The following is a 14,222-nucleotide window of genomic DNA, read 5'->3' as shown; positions in this document are numbered from 1 at the left end:
AGAGCATGAAACGCCAGGAAAACTACGCAACTTCTGAGTCAGGGAGGTGGGAGAAAGGCACTGACAAGGAACTTTTCCTCTGGGCTCAGTTCTTACGTGTTGACAAACGCATCCAGTTCCACAAACGGTCACACCTACCCGGACTGACCGGAAAAACAACACATCCTAACTGGAACCAAGGAGTTGCTCTTCTTCAAGTAACGGGCTTGGGGAAGCTACGACGGCATACAGACCGCTCCTCGGGTGCCGATCTGCTGTCTAAAGCCTACCCCAGAACTGCGCTCCCTGCCGCCGGGGCGCCTTCGAGGATGCACCCCTCCGGGGCTCCGCAGTCGCCATCCCGGACGTCAGCCTCCGCACCCTGAGGCCGGCGGAGAGGGGCGACGGGCAGAGCGGAGGCAGGCAGGCGCGCGCGCGAGCGAAATGGTCAATTCCTCCTTAACGCCGGGCCCCCTCGCGGGCCTCACCCCTCCTCTCGGGGACTGAGATTGGAGAGGAAGTGGGAAGGCTGCAATCTGCTCCTCACTCCGGCGCCCTCATGCCCCCACCCTTCTCCTCAGCTCGGGGCTGCGGCGCCCCTCGTCCTCGCCCCTCGCCCCGGGAGAGGGCTGGGCGGCGCGGGAGGCCTCGCGGAGACAGGCCGGGGGCCGCCGGGGGCCTCCGCCCGGCAGCCACAGCGACGGCAGCAGAGGCCCGCGGTCGGCCGCCCGCGGGCGAGCCAGGCCCGAGGGCAGCCCCGGAGACCGCGGCGGCCGGATGCACGGGCGCGTCACTTCCGGGCGGTGCAGCGGCGGCCGCTTGGAAGATGGCTGCGCCCTGTGGCTCGGAGCTGCCCGCCAACTCGCCGCTAAAAATCCCGAAGATGGAGGTGCTCTCCCCGGCTTCTCCTGGTGGCCTGAGCGACGGAAACCCATCGCTGTCCGACCCTTCCACGCCTCGGGGTGCCTCCCCGCTCGGGCCGGGCAGTGCGGCGGGCTCGGGGGCAGCGGCGTCCGGGGGTCTCGGGCTGGGGCTGGGGGGCCGCAGCGCCGCCTCGTCCTCGGTCTCCTTCTCCCCTGGTGGCGGCGGTGGCGGGGCCGCGGCAGCCGCCGCCGCCGCCTGCCGGGGCATGTCGTGGACGCCGGCCGAGACGAACGCGCTCATCGCAGTGTGGGGCAACGAGCGGCTGGTGGAGGCGCGGTACCAGCAGCTGGAGGGAGCCGGCACGGTGTTCGGCAGCAAGGCCCCGGGGCCAGCCATGTACGAGCGCGTGTCCCGGGCCCTGGCCGAGCTGGGCTACGAACGGACCCCGTCCCAGTGCCGGGAGCGCATCAAGGTAACCGGCCGCCCGGCCTGGGGCCGCGATCCAGAGGCAGAGAAGGCGGGGCAGCGGGCCTCGGGGGCGGGGGCCGGTCTGAGCGCAGGGCTCCGCTCCGGGGCCCGGTGGGCGATTCGCGTCTCCTCCGCCTTTTTTCTTCTCTCCCTGGGAAGGGGGCTTTTTTTTTTTCTTTTTTTTTTTTTTTTCCAGATGGCCGCCAGCCCGTAGGTTTCCTGAGTTTGAAGTTGGGCGTGCCTGCCGCCGCCCCTCTTTCTTGCCAATTGAGGATGTTCCTGCGCTCTGAAGTTGGTAGTTTCTCATTGTGCGCCGTGCGGCCGTCCCTGTGCCCGCCGGCGCCTCTCGCCCCCTGCGCCGGGGCCCCTCGCTTTGTTCCAGTCGGAGGGGCTGCCCAGGCCCAGGCCTACTGGCCGGGGCGGGATTGAGGAAGGGCCGAAGGGGAGGGGGCCGTGGAGCCCCCAGTTCAGGAGTTTTCAAGAAGTGGCCGTGGCGAAGCCATACGTTTAAGAGCCTTGGGACGACTGGCCTTTGTGTCAGTGGCCTTGTTTCTAACTTGAGGTGTGAGCGATGAGTAAGACTTCAGATGCTTTGGAGAACTGGAAAGGCTTGATAGTGGTAGCCAGATTGTGCATTATTATCGTGGAGTCACCGGGCACCATGAAAGTGAGCCTGGCCGAGAGTTGGTCTGGAATTCGGATTGTGGATGCCTCCAGAGTTAGATTGGCTCGAGGCCCTGCTGTTTCTGATGAAGCCCCTCCTTGAAAGCCAGTTGTTCCCTGCTTTTAGTTACAGTGCCGGATGTGGTGACAAGTAAAACGCTCAGTGTGCATCTGGCCATTCTCGTGTATCTGCATGTTTAAGCGCAGAGGCTTAGTTTGGGCTAGACATGCTACCACCAGCTGTGTTATCAGTGTGCTGTTTTCTGCTGACTTCCATCTAGGCATTCATGTTTGTGTTATTGGAAGATAATGTATTTTAGTTAAACTCGTTCCCTCCTCATAGAAAGTGTCTGCTGGAAGGTTCGAGTAGGATTCTCCCAGTTTTCATTGAACTCTACTTAGTCATAGTGTCTGTGCTTTCCTGGTAGGGCTGGCACTTTTTCTGGAAACTGCTAGGGGTAATAAACCACTCAGGACAGTAATCATCACACCGAAGAACAATCTTGAAACCCAGGAAGAGTAATCAATCCCACTAGAGTAGGGCCACGGCAGGGAAATTCACGAGGTCTGGCTCCAGCAGTGTTGATTTGGTGGCTTTATTGCTTAGAAACTTTGGTCCAGAAACTAAGGTATTTCAGATCCACTAACTGTAGTTCGAGGAACTGGTGCACATGACAAAATTAGAATAATTTATTTGGTAGCATATCTTTGGGACTTCTTAGGCTTTTCCTCTCCCTTTTCGCCCTCCTCCCTTTTTTTAAACAAGAATGCCCTTTAAAGTAATAGCTAATAGGAAAAAATTACTGTTCTCTGATTCTCATTAGTTGCTGCACTCAGGGTCATTAAGGTTAAATTTTTGGGCATTTTTGCACAGTACTGGTTAGCATCTATCCATGAACTTTCCTTGAGTGCACCTTAGGCATTTCTAACTTATAACTTGGTTGATTTTGTCCATAGAAATTTCCCAGAGGGGAAAAGTGTTGTGCTGTCAAAGCTCACTAAATAAAATTTTTCCATCAAATTGTTTCTCAAATGACCAGGGAATATCTAGTTGGATTGCTTCATTTTCCACTTTTGAGGAGGAAACCTAAAGCAAGGAAAGGAGATTGAGCTTCTTAAAAAGAGAGGATCTGTTTACCTGTCCCCAGACAGGTAAGACCAAGCTGACCTCAAGCTCTTAAAATATTTGGAGAATATGCAGTTGATAATGGGTTCTGATCACAGTGGCAGTTGAGAAGGAGGGCAAATAACTGTTTTGGTTTTAAAGTGCTGTACACGTTAGTGATCTCAATCAAGGAACCCTGACTCCTTCGTGAACAATGTTGGTCTTTTCCTACCAGAATTATAAGCTCTTTAATTACAGGTTCTGATCTCTCATATTCACTAGTATACTAGTATGTAATGAACACTGAATACGTATTTGTTAAACTCAGCAAGTAAGTCTAGAAAGGAAATTTTAGAAAGGATAAAAGGCTTTAGCAGGGTTATTCAGATTTTAACTCAAAAATGTTGACTTTGGAGCCCAGTTTGAAAAATACTGCTTTAAAAATGAAGCCATATCCCTTCAGGAGACTTAGTGTGGATGTGATCCTAAGTACAGAAGCAAGTGTGGTCACGGAAATCATAGCCTTACAAGATTATGAGGTGGATTCCCAAGTGACCCAGATTATGCTTATAAAATAAACATACAGCCTTAAATTTTCAGACAATCTCAAATCTCTGAAAACAAAGTCTCAGATCCCAGTTTTAGAAATTTCCATTTAGAACAAGTAATTCAGAAATCTCTTTCACTTTATTGTGTTGATAAAAACTGCAAAAAAGACATTCTTTCACTGTAGGTTAGCAATAATAGCAACCCAGCAGTTTAGTACAATGTAGAAAATGAGAAACCTCTAGTACAGACTAATGCTCACAGCTCACTTAAATGTGAACTCAATGGCAGAGGCTCACAGGGAGGGAGTACCTGTAAGTCAGTTCATTTCTGCTCTAACATATTTGAAATGTCTATTAAAAAATCAGCTAGGAAAACTCAGTAAATATCTTTTTTTTAAAAAAAAAAAACTTATTTATTTATTTGAGAGGTAGAGGCAGAGACCTTCCATCTGCTGGTTCACTCCCCAAATGGCCACAATGGTCAGAGCTGGGCTGATCCAAAGCCAGAAGCCAGGAACTTCTGAGTTCTCCACACGGGTGCAGGGGCCCAAGCACTTGGGCCATCTTCCACTGCTTTCCCAGGCCATAGCAGAGAGCTGGATCGGAAATGGAGCAGCCAGGACTCGAACCAGTGCTCATATGGGATGCCAGCACTGCAGGGGGCGGCTTTACCTGCTATGCAACATGCTGGCCTCAGTAAATATCTTTGTCTAAGTTTGAAAGGAGGAGGTATAGAATGAATAGTTTTTACATGCAAACCTTCCTGTAATTAAATAGTTTCAATATGTTGATGTCACAGCCTTCATCTCATTATATGAAGGCATGAGATGACCATCTTCCCAACTAACCTCACAGCTCAACGCTCACATTCTCTAAACTTTGCCTCAGTTCTCTTATCTATACAGTGAAAGTATTGAATTGTAAATGTTGAAATTGAATTAGTAGCTCTCAGATTTTGATATTGAAGTCTTCTCAATGCTATCCAATTGAATTGTGTTTCTAGCTCCTCAAGATTTTAATTTAAAATGAGATTTAAACATTGGGGATTGCTGCAAAGTTTCATTTTATGTCTGTCTTATGATTGATATTTGTTCTATCATTTGGATAAAATGGATGCGTTTAAGACTGCCTTGCTATACAGATTGTTGTTTATTCTGAAGTTTTGTTGCTTTTTTGTTTTTTTGCCAGAAGAAAATTTGCTGACAAATTCAAGCCCAGTTTTGGGAGTCAGATATGCAGATCTAGGTGATTTTTTTTTATCACTGTGTGATTTTTGCCTTTTCTTCTTATGAGGTGCTTCTGAAAGTTCATGGAAAACCGGAATTAGATCATGCACATTTTCTGTGAACTTTTTGAAGATCCTTGTATCTTCACCAAATACCTGGGTGCTAAAATATATACAGGGTTTGTCTGCTATGTGTTAAGATGAATAAAAGAACTGATATATAATTACCATTGTTCAAGAGTTTACAGTGCAGCCAAAGCTTTAGATGTATACACCAAAGAGCTAAATATGTAAGACAGTCCTTGATAAAGTGTCGTATGACTGAAGTAGACTATCAGTGTGATGACATCAAAGGAGGGGGTGTGATCTCATCAGCATCCGTGCTGTGGTAGTTGAAAGATCTGTCTTAGACTTGGAATTCATGAAAGCATTCCTCTGAGCCAGATGCTGCATTCACACTTCAGTCAGTTAATCTGATGCACTGAAAACTCATTCTCAAGTCCCATATTTTTGGGTGTTCTCCAAAAACTGCCTCTTGAGAGTTGGCTTTATATCTTTGAAGCAGATGTGTACTTCTAGTTGTGTCTCAAGATGAAATGCAGGGCGATTGTATGTGACCTAAAAAACTTGCTTTTGCTGGATTGGTGTTGGTTGCTCATTAGGCAGATTGAAAGTTGTGAGAGATTTCTGCCTAGTACATAAACTGATCAATTTGCTAGGGATATTGCTTAGATTTATTCATCAGTAATTGTCATTATCTTTGGAAAGAAATTTTATGCTTTAGCATACAAATTACAGTGTAGTAATAGTTGGTCTTTGGTTTTTAGCTATCAAGACTTGCTTTTTCTTTTTGAGAGCTTAAAGAGTAGAGCTAACTTGGGGCAAAAGATACTTTTATCTCTGTGTAAGCATTTTAATAAACTGCCCATTTCTGAGGCTTTTCTTTGGTGATTGCAGACAAGGCTTTCCTTCTGTTATCACAGAAATATTCCCAAGAAATATGGTTTCCCACTCAGAAGTTTGTAAGAAAGATTTGGACAAATCTGTTCCATATATTTTTAAAAGACAATTAATTAATTTATTTCAAAGGCAGAGAGAGAGATCGATCTTCTGTCTGCTGATGCACTCTCTAAATGCCCAGAACAACCAGGTCAGGGCCAGGCTAAAGCCAGGAGCCAGGAATCCACCTGAGTCTTCCATGTGGGTAGCAGAAACCCAAGCACTTGGGCTATCATGCGCTGTCTTGCCAGCATATGAGCAGGAAGCTGGATTGGTGGCACAGAGTAGCCAGGATTTGAACTGGTGCACTGATACAGGATGTGGGCATCCTAAGGGGTGGCTTAACCCTCTGCGTCACAAAGCCTGCCCAGGTTTCATCCATTTTTATATATTCAGCTACAGTTCTTATCCCATTGGGTAGACCTGGAGGCTTGTCTAGTTTCCTCTTCTGTTTGTAACTATGTCAGAGATTTGGTATATATCCTTAAGGAATAGACCATCTTTGACTACCAATCCTACGCTTACTTTTTAATATTTGTTTATTTTTATTTACTTAAAAGGCAGAGAGAGACCGACAGAGATCTTATATCCACAGGTTCACTCTCCAAATTCCCACAACATCCAGGACTGGGCCAGGCTGAAGTGGGTGACAGGGACCCAAGTACTTGAGCTGTCATCTGCTGCCTCCCAGGATGCTCATTAGCAGGAAGCTGGATGGGAAGTGAAGCAGTTGGGACTCATACCACACACTGTGATAAGGGATGTGGGTGCCCCAAGCTATGGCTTACCACAGTGCATACCCAAGACCATATACTTATATGTAGGCTTTCTGTTTTGGAAGTAAGAGCTCTAACAAGCAAATCTTAATGCTGGATGAATAGGATTCTGAGTGTATTTCCTGGCAATTTGGGAAATCTAGCAAAGAGTAGAGATATATATTCTGGCAACTTCATTAATAGGATGTATAAAAGGAAGAAAGAATTTAGAAAAGCACATAGTGCGGCCGGCGCCATGGCTCAATAGGCTAATCCTCTGCCTTGTGGCGCTGGCACACTGGGTTCAAGTCCTGGTCGGGGCGCTGGATTCTGTCCCGGTTGCCCCTCTTCCAGGCCAGCTCTCTGCTGTGGCCAGGGAGTGCAGTGGAGGATGGCCCAAGTACTTGGGCCCTGCACCCCATGGGAGACTAGGAGAAGCACCTGGCTCCTGCCTTCGGATCAGCGCGGTGCGCCGGCCGCAGTGTGCCTGCCGCGGCGGCCATTGGAGGGTGAACCAACGGCAAAGGAAGACCTTTCTCTCTGTCTCTCTCTCTGTCCACTCTGCCTGTCAAAAAAATAATAAAAAAAAAAAAAAAAGAAAGAAAAAAGAAAAGCACATAGTGCAAATAACACTCTTCAGTAAAACTTTTTGTGACAATGGAAATGTTCTGTATCTGCTGCCATTCAATAGAATAGCCACTACTCAGATGTCCTAAACAGCACTCTGGCCTCAGAATCAGCCCTTAAGGCATTCAGATCTGGCTGAAGAGCCCATGAGAGTATTTTAGGCATGGAAAGCCAAGACATTCTGGCAAAACAAAACAAAACAAAACAAAACAAAACAAAACACCCTATATGTAAGATCTCTGCGAGTGAGATCCCAGTGGAAAGAACAGGTCATCAAAGAAGGAGGTACCTTTCTTTGAAGGGAGGAGAGAACTTCCACATTGACTATGACCTTGTCTAAATATGATCAGAGTCGATGAACTCAAAAGGTTTCCATAGCCTTGGCAACTCACGACAAGAGCCTAGGGTGATTACTGACGCCATAAACAACAATGTCAATTTGTTAAGTCACAACAGGACTCACTGTGCACTTACTCCTCATGTAGGATCTCTGTCCTAAATGTGCTGTACATTGTGATTTAATGCTATAACTAGTACTCAAACAGTATTTTACACTTTGTGTTTCTGTGTGGGTGCAAACTGTTGAAATCTTTACTTAATATATGCTAAATTGATCTTCTGTATATAAAGATAATTGAAAATGAATCTTGATGTGAATGGAAGGGGAGAGGGAGCGGGAGATGGGAGGGTTGCGGGTGGGAGGGAAGTTATGGGGGAGGGGAGGAAACCATTGTAATCTATAAGCTGTACTTTGGAAATTTATATTCATTAAATAAAAGTTAAAAAAAAAAAAAAAAGAATAGCCACTACTAAGTGCATAAGACTCTTCGGTCCTTGAATTGTAGCTAATGTGCCTGAGGAATTGAGTTATCCATTTTTAAAATTCCAAGCAATTTAAATTTAAATTATAAATGGTCATTTGTGGCTAGTGGCTACCACATTGAACTATGTAGGGTAAAAAGTTGTTCAGAAAATTGAAGTAGTCTTTGAAAGAATACTTGTGGTCATATACTCAAACCTCTAGGGGGGAGCTCAAAGCTTCTTCCTCTAGTTCTTTCTTTCTTTTTTCTTTTCTTTTTCTTTCTTTCTTTTTTTTTTTTTTTGACAGACAGTGAGAGAGAGAGACAGAGAGAAAGGTCTTCCTTCTGTTGGTTCACTCCCCAAATGGCCGCTATGGTTGGTGCTGCGCTGGCCCGAAGCCAGGAGCCAAGTGCTTCCTCCTGGTTTCCCATGCAGGTGCAGGAGCCCAAACACTTGGGCCATCCTCTACTGCCCTCCCTGGCCACAGCAGAGAGCTGGACTGGAAGAGGAGCAACTGGGACTAGAACCTGGCGCCCATATGGGATGCCGGTGACGCAGGTTGAGGATTCACCAAGTGAGCCACGGCGCCGGCCCCCTTCCTCTTGTTCTTACCATGTTACCCTCTTTGGAGCAATCAAGATAAAAGTGAAGAAAAATGTTCTACCATTCTATGAGGTGCAGCGTTTAGTGCAAGGAATGAACACACACTTTGTAACTGCAGTTGGCTGGGGGCAAACAGTGCAGATTCTTGGTTCTCTAGGACAGTGCTGTCCAATAGAACTTTCTGTGATTAGAGAAGTGTACTATATGTATACTGTCCAATATGGTAGCCACTAGTCACAGATGATTATTGAGCATTTGGAATGTGACTAGAGTGACTGTAAAACTGAAAATTTCGTTGAAAATTACTTATTTATTAGAAAGGCAGAGAGACAGGAAGAGACAAAGAGATTTTCCATCTACTGGTTCACTCTCCAAATGCCAGAAACAGCTGGGGCTGGGTCAGGGTAAATCCTGTAGCTGGGAACCCAGTCGAGCTCTTCTGTGTGAGTGGCAGGGACCCAAGTACTTGAGACATTACCTGCTGCCTCCTGGAGTGTGCATCAGCAGGAAGCTGGACTCAAACCCAGGCACTCAGGTAAGGGGTGTGGGCATCCCTAGTAGTATCTTAATTGCTGTCAAACACCTGCCCCCAACCCCCTGTCATTTTAATTAATGTGAGTTCAAATAACCACATGTGGCTAATGACTATTGTTTGGCCAAAACAACTTTGGAATAATCATGTCCAAACTTTTTTGGAAATCCATGTACCCTCTCAAACATAAAATTTAAGCTAATCTTAAAAATTTTCACCATGTGTTTGAAAGATTACAGTAAGTTAATAGGATATAAAAATATTAAACTTAGTGTTATATAAATAAAATGAAGATTGACTATAAGATGTATTGAATCATGTAGTCTGAATCTGAAAAATCCATATAAAATTCTTACCTATGGGTTTTATGAAATGTGTCTTGAAACTTTTGGTGACTTGGAAACATTCCAGTTACATTTAAAAGAAATAGGGTCATTAACCTAAATTCGGAGCAAAGTTTCACACCTAAAAAAAAATATGAGACTAGGAATGATGGGAATCACTAAGGTTTTAAGGTGCCTTGATCAGTCATTAAACAAGGTATATGGCTATCCCAGATAGAATCTATTGCTTTAAAACTCCAGCATCTCTTTGATGTTTCTTGACTAATATAGATGGACTGGGCCTTTGAATTCCACTCTCCTTAGAAAGTCCAAAGGGAAAAGAGAGGGCTATATAGGAAAGGTATAGAACTTAACTTGGCTAAGTCCAGGCATGGCGTGGCATGTGTGTATGTGTGTAGATTTGGGTATCTTACCTGTTCCCTTTCATCTAACTCAGCTGATAGATTCATACTGGATTTTCTTAAATACTAAGATCTAAAATAGGACTTAATTTTTCCATTTTTCACCAGCAGATATTTGAATACCTACTGGTAGACTCTGGAAATATAGCAGTGTAATATTTTGAACCAGATTTTGTTTGTCATGTTCATGTTAAAGCTCATGTAGCTACAAGAGCACACATCATCCTAGGCCTCAGGGAGTGGACTCCAAAGGTGACATGGGACTTAATTGGGTAGAAGGGAGTAGAGTAGGTGAGTTGTTGGTGTAAAAGCTCAGAGACAGCATAACCTAGAATAGTGCAAACTGCAAATACTGTGAGATGTATTTGTCCAAGCATCCCAAACTGGAAGCATGTAAACAATGAAATTGTTACAAAAACTTTTAAGTGACCTCTGTTTAAAAGTTATGACCTCAAATAAAGAACAGTTTGCCGACATGCCTTGCATGTGGTAAAAGTTTGATTTAGGAGCTATGGCTGATGAGTTGGATGGTGGTAGGAAAAAAAAAAAAACATATAAAAGGATAGAGCTGATAGTTTTAGAATGGGGTTATAGGGGAAATCCCAGTGCCAGGTAATTTATGTGTTTTGATGAGTAATACCTTTTATGGAGTTAATTTATATTTTATTTATATGTATTTATATTTATATTTTTCATTCCTTGATTTGTGTACTGAAAAGAAAAACCAAAGCAATGTTTTTTAAACTTCTTTTTTAAACTACAACTCGGAAGAAGAAACATTTTACCCTGGGGCCTAGTACTCACATGAAATGACATATGTGTACAGCTGAAACAAATTTCACAAAAAATCATGAATATAGTTAAGGTAGCTTTTACTATGTTCCATGTGCTGGTTTTGAGTGCTTTACAAGTGTTTATTTAATCCACATAAAGGCACTATATGTAACTCCATGCAATGCCTTCTCATGTGTTCTGTTTGAATGCAGTCTAGCCCAGAGCCTCTCGCATGACAGTGCATGCATGTGAAAGCACCTGATGCAGTGCCTGTACCCGGTAGGTCCATGCATCCTCCTCTCCTCCTCATGTACTTTTTCAGTACCCCATCCCTTTGGCACCTCTGACCTTTCCCCCTCCCTGGCCGCAGTCTCAGGTACTTCCAGGTCCTTCACCTAAAACTGCTACAAAGAAAATCTAGTAGGTTGGGGCAGGCGGTCCCACTGGTGTTGATCTTTGGGCTTATTCCTTGGGGACTGGCAACTCAGGGTTATGGTGATCCCCATGTGCGGCATACTGAGGAAGTGGCAGGATGGGACAGACCAAATAAAACACATGTGGGATCTACATATCCTATCCCTTCCTACATACCCTCTGTCACCCATTCACCTTCCCCCACCCTTATACTCAGCCTTTGGGAAGAGGTCTGCCTGATCCCCCTGTGGGGTAGAGTCGGGTGGGAAAGTATGTACTTCTTACTCACCCAATACATTGAGTTCTAAAGTTTTGCTGTTTGTGTCTTGACTGTCTTGTACATTCTTGGAGCAGTGGTAGGAACCAGAGCCCTCCTGGAGGCCCTGTACCCTCAGCGACACTTTCTGGGAGGACATGGAATAGACTAGGGATGCTCCAGGGTAGCCTTACAGGACCCCATTGGTGAAGGCCAAGACCTGGTGGGTGCATGACACTTCCCCTTATGATTACACAATGCACAATGCCCCAGGAACAGGCAATTTCCTTCGCCCAAACTGAGCCTTCACTGCCTCTAACCTGCACCTGAGCTTCTAACCTGTGCTAGCTCCCATTCACCCCTGTATCCTCTCTGTGCTCTCGCTGACCCTGGGTCCTTTTCACCAAAACAGTTCTTATTGTCTCTGCACTGTCTCTTCATCTCCCACTTGAGGTGTTTGGAAAGGTAGTCACAGCCACTTTTGATTTCTCAACCCATAAAGTACAGTTAGATAAAAGAGGACTAGAAGATACTGAGGAGAGAGAAAAATTTTTACATCATTGTGTTCTTTGAGACTTGAAATCAAAACTCTAGAAACATCATTAGTTTCCAACAGCTGGTGTCCCAGATATTCTGGGTAAATGCTTTCCACCATGTAGTTCTGGATGACTGTAACCTAAGGCTTAAACATGAAAGGAGGTGGACAAGTACTAAGAAATGAGACTGGGAGCCAGTGTTAGGTACAGCAGGTTAAGCTGCTACGATGCTGATATCCCGTATAGGTGCCGCTTCAAGTCCCAACTGCTCCATTTCTGATCCAGCTTCCTGCTAATGTGCCTGGGGAGGCAGCAGCAGATGGCTCAAGCCTTGGGTACTGACATCCACATGGAAGACCCAGATGAAATTCCTTTCTCCTGGCCTTGACCTGGTCCTGCCCAGGCTATTGCCGGCCACTTGAGTAAACCAGTGGATGGAAGATCAATCTATCCACCCCTCCTTCCCTCTGTAACTCTGCCTTTCAAATAAATAAATCTTAAAGGAAAAAAAAGCAATGAAACTGGAGACATGAACAAGTGTTCAGTTGATGGGGTATGGTCAGGTGATGTGATTGGACTTTATCTTATTGTTGTGGGATGATGTGACAATCTCTGTTCTTGTCTCATGCTAAAAATTTCTGTGCGGACAGGGACAGTAAACAAAACTGGATTTATTGAAAATGAGAACCTCCTGCCACAGCCTGCCACAGCATTCAGGAGGAGTACTCCAAGGGAGGAATTGCCAAGGAAACTTGCAAGTGCTGCCTTTTTTGTACTGAAAGAGAGCCACTGTCAGTGCTTGGCCCCTTTCTGAAAAGGCAAATCCAAATTTAATCAACCCAGAGGAGTAAAGTCACAACCAATCAGAAGGCTAGGACAATCAGCTGATCAAAGGGCACTGAAAGTATGTGCTAATGAGGCATGTTATGTAAACTGATCAGGGAATTGAAAATATATGGTAAGGAGGCCAGCCCCGCAGCTCAATAGGCTAATCTTTCGCCTGCGGCGCTGGCACACCAGGTTCTGTCCCGGTGGCTCTTCCAGTCCAGCTCTCTGCTGTGGCCCGGGAGTGCAGTGGAAGATGGCCCAAGTCCTTGGACCCTGCACCCACATGGGAGACCAGGAAAAGCACCTGGCTCCTGGCTTCAGATCAGCGCGGTGCGCCAGTTGCAGTGCGCCGGGTGAACCGACGGAAAAAGGAAGACCTTTCTCTCTCTCTCTCTCTGTCCACTCTGCCTGTCAAAAAAAAAAATAAATAAATAATAATAATAATATATATGGTAAGGAGGCATGCCACATGCACCGATCAGGAAACTGACATCAGAGTAGCCTGTTTTTCACAGAAATGTTCATAGTTCTCAGGTTTTTCCAAGCAGCTCAACAATATCTGATGATTGCATTGTGTATGTTTCCCCAAAGTCCAGTCTCCTCTTCTCTCAGGGCTCCTAGAGAGTTACATCATGTGTTTTTTTCTTTCCTTCTGTGGATGAGAGAAGGGGCTAGAATCCTCCTCACTATTCAAAGGGCTTTTAAAAAAATTTACTTATTTACTTGAAAGGCAGAGTTACAGAGAGAATAGACACAGAGAGTCTTAACCTGCTCTGTGAAACACTGGCCCCTATTCAAAGGATTTTAAGCCCCCAAATAGTGACATGGTTAGTGTTAAATTTAGGATGGTTACTGGTTTGTAATGCAGAGAATGGAAGGACTAAGACTGGAAGCACAAAGATCATTTAGAGACTTGCAGTAAACTAGATGAGAAGTGGAATAAAGCAATTGGCAATGAAGATGGAAGAGTACAGATTTCAGGCATATCAAAATCGATATGAATGGAGAATCTGGGCATTACAATAAACAGAATTTGTTAGGTATTAACCTGAGACACAACTCACTACTAATTTCTCTACCAGCTTACATGAAGAATTCTTGCTGTAGTCATCAAAGACCATCACAGTACTTGATAGCTTCCGTTTTTAGGTTTGATTTCTAAGAACCCCAGGAAATTCGACTAAAACCATGTTAGGACAGTCCTATATGTTGCCTTTAGAATAAACTCTTCAGGCACTTGGATTCTGTTCTCCCCACGAGTGATTATCCTGCTCCCTTTTCTCCTGCCTCTTAACATTACCCAAGAGTCAGAACTAAAATTCAGATCTAAGATTTCCAATGTTAATTGCTATAGGGACATCCTGAAGACTGCTTCTGTTGGTAGGGTGAGGTAGAATGCAGTTTTTCCCCCTATGGAAAATTGTATCTGTGTCATTTTTAAACAGTGGATAAAAGGAGGGACATTTTTGAGATTCCAAAACAACAGAAACAGTGCCATAA

At 45.1% G+C, this 14,222-nt stretch overlaps 1 protein-coding gene across 15 annotated transcripts in view; it reads left to right on the top strand.

The window, feature by feature from the left end:
* Positions 1-773: 773 nt before the first annotated feature.
* The window catches only part of MSANTD2 (Myb/SANT DNA binding domain containing 2), a 39,072-nt gene continuing 25,623 nt past the window's right edge, over positions 774-14,222 (top strand). For 8 of the 15 annotated variants that reach the window (XR_009866420.1, XR_009866413.1, XM_062197249.1 and 5 more), the window contains exon 1: positions 774-1,315. Coding sequence is in view for 7 of the 15 variants with exons in the window: in XM_062197249.1 (XP_062053233.1) it covers positions 806-1,315 (510 nt within the window). In the remaining 8 variants the exon portion in view is untranslated. Of the gene's footprint in view, positions 1,316-3,014; positions 3,127-4,815; positions 6,988-10,900; positions 10,968-14,222 lie in introns of those variants that run through there. The other 7 variants (XR_009866417.1, XR_009866416.1, XR_009866419.1 and 4 more) reach the window with 4 other exon arrangements.

The sequence above is a fragment of the Lepus europaeus genome, chromosome 7 (genome assembly GCF_033115175.1).
Source record: "Lepus europaeus isolate LE1 chromosome 7, mLepTim1.pri, whole genome shotgun sequence".
In the NCBI taxonomy this organism is placed as follows: Eukaryota; Metazoa; Chordata; class Mammalia; order Lagomorpha; family Leporidae; genus Lepus; species Lepus europaeus.
Note: the sequence above shows the minus strand (reverse complement) of the source record. Positions and strands in the feature narration are given on the sequence as shown.